The sequence below is a fragment of the Dendrobates tinctorius genome, unplaced genomic scaffold, assembly GCF_039654945.1.
Source record: "Dendrobates tinctorius isolate UK_male_01 unplaced genomic scaffold, ASM3965494v1 ptg000060l, whole genome shotgun sequence".
Lineage (NCBI taxonomy): Eukaryota > Metazoa > Chordata > Amphibia > Anura > Dendrobatidae > Dendrobates > Dendrobates tinctorius.
The window spans coordinates 75,507,024-75,524,896 of record NW_027361728.1 but is presented as its reverse complement, the minus strand read 5'-3'; the positions used below and the strand labels follow the sequence as shown (position 1 = coordinate 75,524,896).

The window sequence follows — 17,873 nt, the reverse complement described above, 5'->3', positions numbered from 1 at the left end:
AGTTTGTCTCCCATAGTTGAGGTCTACCTATGATGTAAATTACAGACGCCTTTCATCTTTTTAAGTGGTGGAACTTGCACTATTGCTGACTGACTAAATACTTTTTTGCCCCACTGTATACGTTGGTCTCAAAACTAGGCGCACCCCATCGGTTGGACATGCACTTCTACTACAACCTCACATTTTCACTAATGATGAAAATAGTATTACCGAACACAGCTGTGGTGACATGACCCATGTATGTGAGCATTGCGAAGCTTTGCATTTTGTAGCAGAGATACCTTCTGATAACAACTTTACGCTCTGCTGTCAGAAGGGTAAAGTCCATGTACACATACTACAATATCCTGATGTCTTTACACGTTTGCTGAAAGGGCAAAGTGAATTTAGCAAAAATTTCATGGATAATATTCGAAATATTAACAGTTCCTTTGCTTTTGCCTCCATGGGTGCAAATATTTCACCACCTCCTGGATATGGCCCATACTGTTTCGGCATACATGGCCAGATCTATCATAGAACTGAAACACTACATCCCTCAGATGACCAGCAACGTGCATTTGCCCAACTTTATATTCTCGATACCACTACCGCAAACGAACAACGCTTACGATGTAAAGAAAATCAAAAATGTCATCCTACATTGATGAACATTATTGCCCTTCAAATCCAAACTATTAATCCTTTTGTGGAAGCTTATCAAATGTTACGTGATGTGGAAGAACAAGAAAAAATTAAATCTCTACAAAACGGAACTGTCATGCCAAACATCACTATGGCTATTAAACAAGATCGTACTCAAGACCCTCGACGCTACAATAATCCCACTGTCAGTGAAGTAGCAGTCGTGTTTCAAAATGACAATGGTGAGCCACTAATGTCCACTCGCAGGATTTCAGAATACTCAAGATGGCATGGCCGCAAGAACATGTCGCCGGCGTGGACAATGTCGGGATCCAGGATGGCGCCGGCGGAAGAAGATGTCGGGGATCGTGGAGCAGCGACGATGACGGTGTGAGTATGAGAGACGGAGTGAGAGAAAGGGTCGTATGTGGAGTGAAAGAGTGAATGGACGTGAGTGGAGATGGTGAAAGGTGAGAGGAGTGTGTGTTGAGGCTGTGTGGTGTGTTGAGGAGGTGTGTGTGTATTGAGGGTTAACATGGCAAGAGGTGTGTCACTATCCTCTCAATGCGATAGCATCGGGCCTTAATCTACTATAATAAATGCGCTAACCAGCTTCCGGGTTGTAACAACTTCCGTCCAGTTGTAACTGGTGACGTCACAGCACACCTCTTGCCATGTTAACCCTCAACACACCACTCCTCAACACACACTCCTCTCACCTTTCACTATCTCCACTAATGTCCACTCGCAGGGTTTCAGAATACTCAAGATGGCATGGCCGCAAGAACATGTCGCCGGCGTGGACAACGTCGGGATCCAGGATGGCGCCGGCGGAAGAAGATGTCGGGGATCATGGAGCAGCGACGATGACAGTGTGAGTATGAGAGACGGAGTGAGAGAAAGGGTCGTATGTGGAGTGAAAGAGTGAGTGGATGTGAGTGGAAATGGTGAAAGGTGAGAGGAGTGTGTGTTGAGGAGGTGTGTGTGTATTGAGGGTTAACATGGCAAGAGGTGTGTCACTATCCTCTCGATGCGATAGCATCGGGCCTTAATCTAGTGGGAGATAAGTCCAGAGAAGCTGCAGGCCTTGGTACTATGTTTAGGCCATGCAGGGTGTTCATTGTTACACAAGCAACATGCGGGCTGTTAATATCGAGTTAGAGAATGGCTGTTCGGACACTATTCAGAAATTAATACCACTAAAAACGAGCAAACTACAACAACCTCTTTGCAAGAGACACACTCTAAAGTGAATCAGCAGACCGACATGAGAAAACCGAGTGCAAACTAGGTCTCATAAAAAAGTAGCATTTTATTTCAATATTTTTAAAAGAATAATATGAATGAACAAAGATAAATAAGACACAAACAGAGCACTCCTGAAAAAGGTGGTGCCAGCATACATGTAAATAAACTTAGCAGAGAATTATTTCATATATGTATTTTATAGAGGGCCTATCAACATTATGGCCTCTAACCAAATACCCCTAGTCAAAGAAAAAAAGGAAAACAATGACTATTGCTAAACAATTTTTAGCTAGAAGATAGTTCCAAGTCTACTACTTCCATCAAAGATGATATGTGAATGTACTGGGATAGAGTGTACATGTGCTGGCCCACCAGCCCCAACGCACGTTTCACCCAAAGGCTTCACACGCCCCCTGATATTGAATAAATTGAGATGTTTTAAAAATGTTGTTTCCATTTCAGGATAATTTTCATATAGTTAACATGTCTATCGATCTTGCGATTTCCACAATTCCACAACTTTTTCTTCTTGGTGTTACAATTTCAATGTTGAGGAGTGTATAGATAGATAAATAGATGGATAAGACAACAATATAGTATCAGCAGCAGTGAAGACCACATTGCTCTGTACTTGTTTGGACGTAAATATCAGAAAATGACTGGAGGACAGAAGGATGCTATCTCACTCTATCCAGATAGTCCTGGCTTGATTTGCCTATTTAAACTTTATTAAATGGAATCGGTCATTAAGATTAATCCCCTCCGTAAACTGCATCAGCATATTGTTATCTTCTATCTGTTTGAGCATTTCCAAGAAACTAATGTTTTGATTGATATACAAATGAGTTGTTACGTTGGGTGTGACAGAACACTCTGTCTTCCCAGGTAGTTGCACTGTCCAGCACTAACCTCATTAGCTGGATGGAAAGCTCACTGTCTAATTTCTCGGCCTGATTCCTGACATCACATACAGTGAGCTGTCAAACAAGCTAAAGAGGCAGGGAAACTAGCTCAGGAGGCAGCAGCTGGGGAAATGCTCTGTCATACTCAGAGAACCTGATACATTATTTGCATGTGAATGACAAATGCTAATTTCTCAGGAATGTAAGGAAAGATAGAAGATGTAACAATATCAATTGATTTACATTTTAAAATCTACAAGGTAACATAAGATTTGGGAGTGATGATCTTACTAATGGTCTCCTTGTAAAAAACAGCTGGAAGAGCAGTTTGAGTTTAATACTCAAAGCCTGTATACTATATATATATATCTACGTCCAGAAATATTTAGTGACACCAATTTTGGCATTTTAGCTGTTTACCAAAACATATTCAAGATACAATTGTATAATTAACTAGCTATGAACCCGTTCTACGCCCGGGTGGCAGGCATTTTTGTTGGTATATGGTCTCCTATCCTGGTATGTGCTGCACCCCTCATCCCTATCCTGGTATGTATGGTACCCTCACCCCCCAATCCTGGTATGCATGGCACCCCCTTATCCATATACTGGTATTCATGGTTCCCTCACCCCCCAATCCTGGTATGCATGGCACCCCCTCATCCCTATCGTGGTATGCATGGTACCCCCTCATCCCTATCATGATATGCATGTTACCCCTCATCCCCCAATCCTGGTATGCATGGTCCCCTCACCCACCTATCCTGGTATGGATGGTCGCCTCACCCCCCAATCCTGGTACGCATGGCACTCTCACCCCCCAATCCTGGTATGCATGGTCCCCTCACCCCCCAATCCTGGTATGCATGGTCCCCTCACCCCCCTATCCTGGTATGCATGGTCCAATCACCCCCCAATCCTGGTATGCATGGTCCTCTCACCCCCCTATCCTGGCATGCATGGCCCTCTCACCCCCCTATCCTGGTATGCATGGTCCCCTCTCCCCCCATTCCTGGTATGCATGGCACTCTCACCCCCCTATCCTGGTATGCATGGTCCTCTCACCCACCTATCCTGGTATGTATGGTCCTCTCACTCCCGTATTCTAATATGCATGGTCCCCTCACCCCCCTTTCGTGGTATGCATGGTCCCCTCACCCCTCTTTCGTGGTATGCATGGTCCCCTCATCCCCCAATCCTGATATGAATGGTACCCCTCACCCCTATTAAACTGCACACATTAAAAAAAAACATTTATACTCACCTTTCTTCTCTGTGTCCAGCGCTGTCCTGTTCTGGGCGTGTTGCGGTGCCGGACTCGGCGCCTGCGCAGTCCTCGCTTTCCACCGCCATGTTCCTGAAGACACACTGCAGTGTGTCTTCAAGAAAATGGCGGCTGTAAGAGCGGACTGCGCAGGCGCCGATTCAGGTCTAGAGTGGGCGTGCTGTGGTGCCAGACTCGGCGCCTGCGCAATCCTCACTTTCTGCCGCCATGTTCTTGAAGACACACTGCAGAGTGTCTTCAATAAAATGGCGGCGGTAAGTGCGGACTGCGCAGGCTCCGATTCCGGCTCTACAACACGCCCACTCCAGACATCACCTGAAGACACAAGACCCCACCGGCAACAGCAACATCGGGTTCGATAACGCGGCATGCGTTCAGTGCTTACGCATACCGCGATCTCCTGGGGGGATGCGTCACTTTGTGGGGGATGCGTCACTTTAGGTCCAGACTGCGCAGGCGTGTAGCACTTGCGCAGTCTATAAAGGCTTCAGACAGAATGACGCTCCCCCGGTTATACTATAGATATGGGCTTAAAGTGCAGACTCTCAGCTTTAGTTTGAGAAGGTATTTATATCCTAATTGGATGTAAACCAGACAAGGTTGCAATATTGTTGCAATTTAACAGATTTCAGAAAGCTACAAAGAATATTTTTGCAAGAAGACACATTTCATTTCTCCTGCTCTGTGTTAATTACTTGTCTCACACTGTATCTCCCCCTTCATGTAAAATAAGCTCTGGAGGCAGAGTTATCTTCCAGGCAGCGTCCTCCCCATAGACTGGAAGAGATCATTTATATGTAAGAAAAAGATGCATTTCTTTGGAATAAGACGTTGGATTAGGACATAGGAGAGCTGTTCCTACTTACAGATTCCATTTAAAAGTATAAAATTGGAGTCAGAGAGGGAGTGATTTCTATGGGCTGTACAGTAGGAGCAATACAACACAGATTCTTACTACAATGTGTACATGTGCAGAACCGTTAAGCACAATATTAACTCCTCCACGAAGTCCGTTGTACATTTACATTACTGCACAAGTTCCGACTTAAGACGACTGCAGACCATCCCTGCACAGTGCCCCGGAGGGCTGTACCACTCTCCCAATTAGGTTCTGCAGACTGTAAGGGTTTAGGAATTACAGATCTTTAATATGTAGCTGACTCTTTTTAAAGGGACCAAAAGTAATTGGACAATTATCTCAAAAGCTCTTTAATGGGCTACATGGGCTACCCCCTTATTAATCCATCATAAATTAAGCAGGTAAAAGGTCTGGAGCTGATTCCAGGTTTGGCTTTTGCATTTGGAAGGTGTCACTGTGAACCCACAACAAGTGGTCAAAGAAAGAGAAAGAGACCATCATTAAGCATGAAAAAAAAAAAAAAAGAAATCCATCAGAAAGACAGCATAAATGTTAGGCGTGGCCAAATCAATGGTTTGATACATTCTGCAAAAAAAAAAGAGTGCATTGGTGAGCTTGGGAACTCAAAAAGGCCAGGACATTGACGGAAGAGAACAGTGGTGGTTGATCGCGGAATCCTTTTAATGGTGAAGAAAAACCCCTTCACAACATCCACTCAATTGATGAGCACTTTCCATGTGTCACGGATGTGTCAGAGGCTGCAGACCGTTGCACTGCATCTGGCTGCAAAGGGTCTCAGCAGTTTGCTTTGAAGACTTCTGCCTGGTCCTTCTGACGCTAGGACCCAGTGGCCACCTCCCCCGGCTCTAATGGTCACACCTGGATCTGGGTGTTTATAACTCTCAACTTCCTGTTGGGAGGTACAATATTTTCTATTTGCACTTTCCTATTGAGGGTTGGAGCTGCAGCAGTCGGCTAGCTTCTTCTTTGGAGTTTGGAGGATGTTGGTGTTACTCTCTGAGTCTACTCAAGCCAAATGATCCCTTGTTTAGGATATCCTGTCATTCCCAGAGCAGTTCATATTGCCAGGGTCAGGCAAGGATTAGGTATCCTGCTGGGCGATAAGTGTGGAACCTATATAGGGACAATAGGGCAGATGGGGTGATGTTAGATCTGTCCAGGGGTCTCCACTCCCCCCTTCCCTAGTGTTTGGCTCCCTTTCCCTTATGCCTTTTGTTGCACTCACCCTTTCATACATGTTGCATGACACCATGAGGTAGATGTTTCAGTATCTAAGTCTACCGTAAAGAGAAAACTTCATGAGCGCAAATACAGAGGGTTCACCACAAGGTGAAAATCATTAATCAGTCTTAAAAATAGAAAGTCCAGATTAAACTTTTCCAAAAAAAAACATCTAAAGAAGCCAGGCCAGTTCTGGAACAACATCCATTAGACAGATGAAACTAATATCAACTTGTAGCAGAATGATGGGAAAAAGAAAGTATGGAGAACACTTGGAAAGGCTCAAGATGCAAAGCACGCCACATCCTCTGTAAAACATGGTGGAGGCAGTGTGATGGCATGGGCTTTCAAAGCTTCCAAATTCACTGGGTTACTAGTTTTTATGGATTATATGACTGAACACATAAGCAGCCAGATGAATTCTGAAGTGTACAGAGCTATATGTTCTGCTTAGGTTCAACCAAATGCAGAAAGGTTGATTGGACAGCGCTCCATAGTACAGTACAGATAGACCCAAAACATACTGTGAAAGCAACCCTGGAGTTTAAGGCAAAGAAGTGGAATATTCTCCAATGGCTGAGTCAATCATCAGATCTCAACACCATCGCGCATGTATTTCACATGCTGAAAACAAAACTTAAGGCACACAAAAACGCAAAAAACTGAAGTCAGCTGCAGTAAAGCCCTGGCAAAGTATCATAAAGGAGGAAATCCAGCGTTTGGTGATGTACATAACTTCCAAATGTCAGGCACTAGTTGCCTGCAAGGGATTCTCTGGAAAGTATTAAAAATGAAGATTTTATTTATAGTAACGCTAATTTGTTTTATTACTTTTGAGGGCCTGATATTAGGAGGCTTTGTAGAAAAATGGTTGCTATTACTAAAGGTTTCATGGGATATTTTTGTTGAACTCTTTTAATTAAACCTTCAATTGCATCTCAGGTTTTTTATTGCTTAACGCTTGTTGACTTCCAAGAAATGTTATTTTCATGATCATTAACAACACACCACAATCTCTGCTATGTTAACACGCGCATTGGAAGATGGCCAGCTCGGTTAATATTAGCAGCGGAGCTGTGAATGTGCTGATTTGCAGCAGCCAGCAGGGAGCTGGCTCCTATCAATATCTCGGCAGATTAGCTTTCGTACACTGGTCTATTGACCTTGATTACATCATGCCCTACTAACTGGAAAGAATCATAACGCTGATAGGACAGTATTAGGTAAGATGCACATGGTACATAGGTTAAAAGCTAAAAGCAGGGTGGCACATACCATACATTCTTGTTTGGGTGGTAGCAGGTAGCTTTCCCAGAAGATCCAAATACCGCTAGGATGTCTGCGTTGTGCTCTCTGTCTTCTTGAACAATGCAGATTGATTCTTTTACTTTACTTGGAATAATAATGATGGCCAGATTACCCGACGGATAGCTGCAAGATAAGGCCAATAACCAGTAATCTTATTGCCACATATTTGTGACTGCATGATACATAGATATGCTATGCAGCCTCTGGGCTGGCGGGAGAGAATTTTTGGCTGCTGTGCTTCCCCGTTGATAGCATGTAGTAATTATTTTACACATACCAATCACATATAATATTTCTGTGGAAATACAAAAACCCCCAAAAAAACAGTTTTGGAAATTTTTTTGTTAATTTCACCTAACTTTTTTTTCCCACTTTCCAGCACATCCTATGATAAAATAGATGGTGTCATCATTCAAAAGTACAATTAGTCACACAAAAAAACAAAACCTCATATGGCTATGTTGGAGAAAAAAAAAAGTTAGGTCTCCTGGAAAAATGAAAGCTTAAAAATGAAAAATTGCTTGGTTCTTACGGGGTTAAACAATTATCTGCTTACGAACCCTCACTGGCGACATAATATATCGGAGCATATATATACTTAATTCTCCTATGACACCTCTTTCAATTATAAGCAGTGGAAAACCTTCAGAGGGTTTTTTCGCACAGGTCAATAATAAGGCGGCAAAAAGCCCCATGGTGGTGCCACGATGACTGCATCTTATTTTCTCAGTTGGCATTAAAGCAAAAGATTGTATCTAAAAAATGAGAAAAATATGAAATCATACAAGCAAAGTCACTGCACAAATATGAAGAACACTCAATGTCTTTATTCCTCACCTGGCGTCGTGCTTATGCCCATTATGAGAAATACCAGCGAAGACACGAGGGCTCTACACACTAACAAGGCATTTATCATAATAAAGAATGCAAAGTTTGGAGTGCAAAGGATACAAAATTTGTGCACTTCCATCTGGAAATACCGTAAGGAATTTCCTTCCTGTCCTGTAGTATTTTTCCACAAATCTTCCTGGGATTATCTGAAATAAAGTATTGTAATAGTATAAACGCATCTAGCTTCCATATTCGGTAACTGGCACAACTGCACAAGAGCCATACATGTGACATCTACAAGATAACTAATGGTGGTATGGAGTATTTCAGTTTTGTCATCTTATATTATATAGCCTGTTGGTCCTTTCACCACCATTATCACGCCATCCTACATAGATTAGACAAAAAATGTATTAAAAAAGTTTGATGAAGGCTTAGCGCCGAAACGCGCGTCGGGACCGGGTTGCTTTCCCAGGAGACCAGGAGAGGTTGTATGTATTTTCACTTATTTTTATTTTTACACCATTTTTCCTTTCCTGGTCGGTAGACACCTTAATTCACGGTGACACATACCGTGTCTTTTTTTAGCCCTATCACACAGATGCACTATTTTGATATATTGATATATATAGTTTTACTGTGGTAGTGGTTTCCACTTATGTTTATGGTTTATAATATATTTTTTGGTGTTTGTGCACTTTATACTGTTTATTATTCATTATTTATATCAATATTTATTTTGCTTATTCACCATTTGTTTACACATTTTTGTTATATTTTTTTTGCTTCATATCTGGGTAGCATAACCCCCTTTTTTGTTCAGTATATGTATTACCTATTTTTATGTAATGGTTTTTAACTATTTTTTATAATGACTTAATAAAATATATCATCCTTCTGGGACTTTCTGGTCGTTTTCTTCTTTGTAAATTTGGTGTTTTCAACACGACTGTCCTTTAAACAGTCCAACACTCTCCAGCGATATATTATTTTTTATGCATAGTATTATCTTAATATAATGTAAATCTCGCTGTTTCTCCTTATTTCGTTTTTTTCATATATATATATATATATATATATATATATATATAAAACTTTTTTAAAACAATATATATATATATATATTTACGGTATACTACAGATCTGCACCAAATTGACAAATGCAGAACTGGGCCTTAAGGCCCTTTTACATTTAGCGATGCACCAGCGATCCGACCAGCGATCCCACCCGGTCAGGATCGCTGGTGCATCGCTAAATGATCGCTAGTGAGCTTTCATACAGAAAGACCTCACAGCGATGCAGCAGCGACGCAGCGCACGATACTTACCATTCACACACAGCGATCCTGGCGTCCTCCCGCCTGCCTCCACGCGTCGCTCGTCATCACAGCAGGAAGCCCAGCAGGAAGCGCCCGACGAGAAATGGAGCCGGACATTCTCGCGCGATCAGCGATGGACAGCGGGGGAGCCGGTCGCTGGTAAGTATCACACATAGCGATATCGCTAGCAATATCGCTATAACGTCACAAAACCAGTGACGTTTTAGCGATATTGCTAGCGATATCGCTTAGTGTAAAACCCCCTTTAAGGTCATACTCCAGCATCTCAATCAGATTAAGGTTAAGACTTTGATTATGCCACTCCAAAGTCTTAATCTTGTTTTTCTTAAAGGTGGACTTGCTGGGGTGCTTTGGACAATTGTCCTGCTGCATAACCCAACTGTGATTCAGCTTGAGGTTACAAATAGATGGAACATTCCCTTTCAGAATTTTTTGGTAGACAGCAGAATTCATGGTTCTATTTACCACAGCAAGTCTTCAAGATCCTGAAGTAATAAAACAGCCCCGGATTAACACATGACCACCACCTTATTTTACTGTTGGTATGATGTTCCTTTTCTGAAACTCTCTGCTACTTCTATGCCAGAAATAATGGGACGTACACATTCCAAATAGTTCAACTTTTGTCTCGTCAGTCCACAGAGTATTCTCCTAAAAGTCTTGGGGATTATCAAGATATTTTATGGAAAAACTGAAGTAAAACTTTATGTTCTTATTGCACAGCAGTGGTTTTCATCTAAGAACTCTGCCATGCAGGCCATTTTTGTCCAGTTTCTTTCTTTTGGTGGAATCATGAACACTGACCTTAACTGAGGCAAGTGAGGCCTGCAGTTCTTTCGATGTTGTTGTGAGGTCTTTTGCAACCTTTTGGATGAGTCGTTGCTGCACTCTTGGGGTAATCTCGGTCATCCGAACACTCCTGGGATAGTGCACCCCTGTTCCATGTTTTCGCCATTTGTGGCTCTCACTGTGGTTTGCTGGAGAAATGCAGACTACTAGATCTCAATTACTTTGCTTCAGAATTTTGTGAAATTGCGACATGATGTCTAGCTTTTGAGGATCTTTTAGTCTACTTCACTTTGTCAGGCAGGTCCTATTTAAGTGATTTCTTGATTGAGAACAGGTGTTGCAGTAATTATGCCTGGGTGTGGCTAAGGAATTTGAACTCAGCTTCCAAAAGATGTGATAAACCACAGTTAATTTATGTTTTAAGAGGGGCAATCGCTTTTTCACACAGGGCCCTGTAGGTTTGAATTTCTTTTTTTCCTTAATAATAAAGACCTTCATTTAAAAACTTCATTTTGTTTTTAATTGTATGTTTGTCTAATATTATAATTTTTTGGGTGATCTGAAACATTTAAGTGTGACAAACATGAAAAAGAATAGGAAATCAGGAAGGGGCAAACCCTTTTTCACACAACTGTACATTCAGGGGCAGATATACCATTGGCACAACCTATGCAAACACACAGGAGCTCAAGATAAGGACATTTCATCCTGTTTCATCCATACAGGCATTCAAAAGACAGATACACAGCATGAGGAGGTTCGTTGATGTATGGGGGATCCTTCACCCAGAAACCAAGGATTATAGTTTCTATTCATAAGCCCATTCTGGATACAACAGAATAGATTATTTTGTTAATCTCTCATTTATTTCTTGACCTACATGTGGAGACAGAGATAGGGTTCATATCATGGTCAGATCATGCCCCTATATACTTTTCCACGCAACCACGTTCTCACTTGAGGCCCAGCTATACATGGCGCCTGACTGAGAATCTTCTTCAAGACACTCTTGCAGCACAGATCTCAAACAATCTATCCATAACTTTGTATCTGATTATGATATCCTACCTAACCCTCGATTTAAATGGGAGACGCCTAAAAGTGTTCTGTGAGGTATTTTTATAGCACATAGCACATGCCTCAAGAAAGAAATGCTTCTCTCTCATCTCAAATATTTCTATTAGAACTCTATCATAAATACCGTCTGTCCCCCTCTATTTACACAAAAATCTTTTGTACCCTCCATAAACTCCTGGCTATTCCAGATTAGAAATCCCGATGCATAAGAGAACGCATCAGAAGTCACTTCTACCATCTAGGCAAAAGAAGTTTCAAATTACTATCAAAAGCACTACACCCATGAACTTTAACCACCTACATACCCTTTATTAATAAATCAGAGGGGGGGAAAAGGTACATAGTCACTAAAGCCAGAAAGAGTATCCTGATGGCTATTACAAATCCCTCTATGATATTAGGGGTCACTTTAGTGATCTTCCACGCACCAACTTCAGGAGGAAATAAGATCATATCTTCTGACATATAAGCTCCCCCTCTTGCGAACTGAGGCTCTGATGAGTCTTGAGGAAGACTTCACCTTGGAGGAGGTGGCCGAAGTCACTGGAGAGTTGAAACCTGGAAAGAGTCCAGGCCTAGATGATTATACAGACAGATTATCAATGTGTAACTACAGTATATCTCTATAGGGGTTTCATTCCCACCCCAAGCACTTATGGAACATATTACAGTTCTTCCCAAAGATTCCTAACTTTGCAGCAGCTATTGCCCAATAACTCTATCCAATATAGATATCAAGTTTTGTGCAAATTTTATCTCAAATAGGTTATGGTCCTTCTTTCCCTTGGTAAGAAATCAAGACCAGGTGAGGTTTGTGCCTAGCCATGAAGCCAGAGATAACATCAACCGAACTATATCTCTCATAGTTACAACTAGGAGATCTAGTCTTCCTATTTGCATTCTGTCAATTGATGATGAGAAAGCCTTTGACAGGGTGCACTGAAAATTCATGTTTCAGGCTCTTCTGAGCCTCGGTCTGCAAGGGCTCATGATACACAGAATATCCGCACTCTATACCTCTCTCAGCTCAAGTTAGAGTCAATGGATCACTTTCCAATACTTTTCAAATACATAACCACGTTTGCCAGAGATGCCCTCTATCCACCTTAATGTATATACTAATTATGGAACATCCACAAAGTAACACTTCGATTAAAGGTGTCCCAATCCAAACACAAACTTACCGTACCTTATTTACTGATGACCTTCTTCTCTACATAACCTCCCTATTAGTAGCTTACCAAACATTATATCTGAATTACACCAATTTGGTTCTCTTAGCAATTTCAAGAGTAACACCCACAAATCTGAAATGCTCAAAATCTCACTTCCTTTAACATTAGTTGCCCAGTTGTGTTCTCCTTTACCCCTTTCAGTGGCAACAGATTCCTTTTCTTATTTAGGTATTGAAATAACACCAGATCCTTCTCATACATACACAGACAATTTTCTTTGTGTATTATATAAAGCTGAATTGGATCTTGAAAAATGGAATAAGCTTTAGTTATCGTGGTTTGGAATAATTAACACAATTAAAACGGACATCCTACTCGGCTTAAAATATTTTTTCCAGACTATAGCCATTTACTTTCCTGCCTTCTTCCTTTTACATTTTAAAATGGCAAGAACTAGATTTATCTGGGCCCATAAACATCCCAGTTTGTCATATCATTTACTGAGCAAAGCTAAACCGTCAGGGGGGGGGCGACCCTCCCAGATTTTCTTCTCTAAAGCTGTGCTTCTTTAGGCACCTGAATCCTAAACTTATTCCATCATAATAGGAACAAGAAATGGGTTGAAATAGAAACTTTGCAAATCAAATACAACACTCCTGCAGCAATATGGACAACAATCACTACTCATACAGACATTAATACCCTCCGATTCCTCACTAAAAACCTTTTGCTTTCCTCAAGTGAAGCAATAAATTATTGCACCTCTGATATTCTCAGGAGGACAGTCTAGGAGACTAGGAGTGAGTTCCAACACCTTTTTCCACTGTTCTTTTGTAATCGGCCCCACATCACCTTCCTATTTTAATTTAGATTTCAGCACATGGTCTTCCATGCGAAAATGTAAGAGTTGCTGATATTAAACCAGTTGTGTATTTTGCCACTGCTATTGAGTCTAGTAAATAATTTTTCCGTATATCTGCTGTCGTAGTGTTAAATTGAGTCACATATACATGCCAAAGTTGCAGCTATTGTTAAAGTTTGTTCCAATTTCTATTAACTGATCTAAAGTTTGAATTCCCCTTGATATCCAACCTCCGAAATTTGTCAATCTCCACCGGCCGCTGATTTTGCCATAATAGGATAAAATTAGAGTATTCCCTTATCCCCAACAGTTTCCTCCCCTGTCCCACACCTTGTACATCATTGCTGAGATCAGGGTCTCTCCATCTGTGTACTTAGTGCCCACCTCCAGTACGTATCTGGGCAACACCCTTTTATGTCTTGAAGGACAAGACTACCATCCTTGCCCATACGCTCTCTTTTTTCCCACCCATGAAAATAGTGCTTCTGTAAAGCACAAAAATATTTCCATGGATCTGTCATCTCCAAACCTCCCTCAGTTTTGTTCCTTTGAAGTGACGCCAGTTTTATACTTCCATTTAGCTTGCACCATATCAGTTCTCTGAACAATGTCTGCACCTTTTTGTATATGGGAAGGGGATCCAACATGGGGAATTGTGACGCAAACACAACACTTGTGGCATCAAAATCACTTTAATGAGGTTCCCCCTACCTATTACAGATGGAGGCAATTTACACGACACATTTATTTTGGATCTAAATCTATCTACTAAGGGGTTTATGTTTAAAGCAATAATGTCTTTAATATTTGAACCGACTACCACACTGAGATATATAAACTGTTCAGCCACTTGTATCTGAGCTGGTGCAATTGTTTCTGTATATGGGAGAGGGTCCAGTGGTAATATAGATGACTTATCCCAATTGATTTTTAGGCCTGATCTCTGACCAAACTCATTTATATCTGTCATTATTGGGCCAAAAGATGACTCTATATCACCCACATACAGCAGCATGTCATCAGCATACAGACTCATAAAAATAATTTTTACATAGACTATATTTTTCTTTACTTCAGATAAACAATTTTCAAAATTGGGATTTGATTATTGTTCAGTACAGGTGTCTAAATACTATATAGGTATGTACAATTCCAATGCTCCCATTTAAAGGCATTCCAGACATAATAAATCACAGATATAGTAAGCAATATACCCCTCGTTCTTGCCCCTAGGCCTGCAGACCATAAAGAATATTGTAAATACTACTTAAAATCTGACATAAAGAGTGAACTATGTCAAGAGGATTATTGCAGTCCCAGCCTTTAAGACGATTAAGTTGCAAGGCAATAAAATATTTCCAAAGGCTGGGGACACTAAATCCTCCTCCAGAGCTTTCTGTTTGTACAATCTTGGGAATGATACTTGAAGTTGACCCTTCAGTGGCTGTAGTATAAGAAAGTGAAGACTCTTTAGTGTAGCGCCCACATCTCTGCCTGCAGTCCCTCTCTCTCTGCAGAGACATCAGCGAGCTCACCGCCAAGGCTCCCGTCCTGCTCCTTCCGGGTCTGCTGCTGCACGGGGTGCGTGCACTCCTAGCAGATGTTTAGGCACTGTGCTTAGAGCGCGCACGCACACTTCCTCTTTCTTAACCCCACCCTGACATATGATGTACTATCCCGTCCATGTGCCCTGGGACTTAATTCCCAAGGACGACATAGTACGTCATAGCGATCAGTGGCGCTCACGGGGGAGACCGGCCGATCGCAGCTGGGTGTCAGCTGATTATCACAGCTGACACCCGGCACTATGTGTCAGGGGCGGTCACAGACCGCCCCCGGCACGTTAACCACTGGCACACTGAGATCAAACACGATCGCAGTGTACCGAGGGTTTAGGGAAGCATCGGCAGGGAGGGGGCTCCCTCCGTGCTTCCCTGAGACCCCCAGCGCAGCGCGATGTGCTGTGCTGCTGCGGGGGCCTCCTTCCCTGCAGGTCCCTGGATCCAATATGGTGGCCTGCAGGGAGGCGTCTTTCTCAGTGCCTGCTGAGAGGAGGCTCTGAGAAAGCCTCCAGCAGTGCCTGCAGATCGCCGATCTGACACACTGCTGTGCAAGGTGTCAGATCAGCGATCTGACATTTTACAATAATGTCGCCCCTGGGACAATGTAATAAAGTTAAAAAAAAAAAAAGTGTAAAAATAATTTATAAAAAAATCGCTAAATAAATAAAAAAAAAAATTCCCTAATAAATTCATTTTTTGGAAATAAAAAAACAAAAACAATAAAAGTACACATATTTGGCATCGCCGCGTCCGTAACGACCCGCCCTATAAAAGTGTCCCACTAGTTAACCCCTTTAGTGAACCCCTTAAGAAATAAAAATAAAAAACAAAGCAAAAAATAATGCTTTATCATCATACTGCCGAACAAAAAGTGCAATAACGCGCGATCAAAAAGACTGATATAAATAACCATGGTACCACTGAAAACGTCATCTTGTTCCGCAAAAAACGAGCCACCACACAGCATCATCAGCAAAAAATAAAAAAGTTATAGCTCGCAGAATAAAGCGATGCAAAAATAATTATTTTTTTATATAAAATTGTTTTCATTGCATAAAAGCGACAAAACATAAAAAAACGACATAAATGAGGTATCGCTGTAATCGTACTGACCCGAAGAATAAATCCGCGTATCAATTTTACCACACCCGGAACGGTGTAAACGCCCCCCCACCAAAAGAAATTCATCAAATGCTGGTTTTTGTTCATTCTGCGTCCCAAAAATCGGAATAAAAAGCGATGAAAAAATGTCACATGCCCGAAAATGGTACCAATAAAAATGTCAACTCGTCCCGCAAAAAATAAGACCTCACATGACTCGGTGGGTCAAAATATGGAAAAATTATAGCTCTCAAAATGTGGTGACGCAAAAACTATTTTTACAATAAACAGCGTCTTTTAGCGCATGACAGCTGCCAAGCATAAAAACCCACTATAAATAGTAAATCAAACCCCCCTTTATCAACCCCTTAGTTAGGGAAAAATAATAATAAAAAAAAAATGTATTTATTTGCATTTTCCCATTAGGGTTAGTGTTAGGGCAAGGGCTAGGGTTAAGGCTAGGGTTAGGGCGAGGGTTAGGGCTGAGATTAGGGTTAGGGATGTGTTGGGGTTAGGGTTGGAGTTAGAATTGAGGGGTTTCCACTGTTTAGGGACATCAGGTGCTCTCCAAACGTGACATGGCGTCCGATCTGAATTCAAGCCAATTTTGCAGTGAAAAAGTCAAACGGCGCTCCTTCCCTTCTGAGCTCTGCCATGCGCCGAAACAGCGGTGCCCCCCCACATGTCAGGTATCACCGTACTCAGGACAAATTGCATAATAACTTTTGCAGTCCAATTTCTCCTGTTACCCTTGGTAAAATAAAAAAAATTGAACCTGAAGAATTTTTTTTTGTGAAAAAAAGTTAAATGTTCATTTTTTTTAAACATTCAAAAAATTCCTGTGAAACACCTGAAGGGTTAATAAACTTCTTGAATGTGGTTTTGAGTACCTTGAGGGGTGCAGTTTTTAGAATGGTGTCACTTTTGGGTATTTTCTATCATATAGACCCCTCAAAGTGACTTTAAATGTAATGTGGTCCCTAAAAATAAAATGATGTTGTAAAAATGAGAAATCGCTGGTCAACTTTTAACCCTTATAACTTCCTAACAAAAAAAAAATTTTGGTTCCCAAATTGTGCTGATGAAAAGTAAACATGTGGGAAATGTTACTTATTAAGTTTTTTGTGCGCCATATCTCTGTGATTTAAGAGCATAAAAATTCAAAGTTGGAAAATTGCGAAATTTTCAAAATTTTCGCTAAATTTCTGTTTTTTTTCACAAATAAACGCAAGTGATATGAATGAAATTTTACCACTAACATGAAGTACAATATGTCACAAGAAAACAATGTCAGAATCACCGGGATCCATGGAAGCGTTCCAGAGTTATTACCTCATAAAGGGACAGTGGTCAGAATTGTAAATGTTGGCCCGGTCATGAACGTGCAAACCACCCTTGGGGGTAAAGGGGTTAAAGGGGCAACGCGTGTTCCTCTAAAGTGTCCCCAGCCAATAGCTGGAGGTCACTTACTATTTAAACTGCCTCCTCCAACATGGAGGTGCCTGTGCAATGTTGTGAGTTTGTTTCTAACACGCTTGTCAGTTCTCATGTCTCTGTACATGTAGCTGAGTCTGTTGCACCCGCCAGTACTCACCTTAACGGCAGCAGGGCCAGCTGCACCCGCCAGTGCTCACTTCAGCGGCAGCAGAGCCAGCTGCACCCACCAGT

At 41.5% G+C, this 17,873-nt stretch overlaps 1 protein-coding gene across 6 annotated transcripts in view; it reads right to left on the bottom strand.

Moving 5' to 3' along the window:
* The window catches only part of SIAH2 (siah E3 ubiquitin protein ligase 2), a 200,541-nt gene that overhangs the window by 18,445 nt on the left and 164,223 nt on the right, over positions 1 to 17,873 (bottom strand). For 5 of the 6 annotated variants that reach the window (XM_073579066.1, XM_073579064.1, XM_073579065.1 and 2 more), the window contains 2 exons: positions 8,420 to 8,505; positions 7,436 to 7,591 (listed from right to left, as the gene is read on the bottom strand). The exons of the other annotated variant lie outside the window; for it this stretch is intronic. In XM_073579066.1, the coding sequence (XP_073435167.1) occupies positions 7,436 to 7,591; positions 8,420 to 8,505 (242 nt within the window). The remainder of the gene's footprint in view (positions 1 to 7,435; positions 7,592 to 8,419; positions 8,506 to 17,873) is intronic. 6 annotated transcript variants of the gene reach the window in all.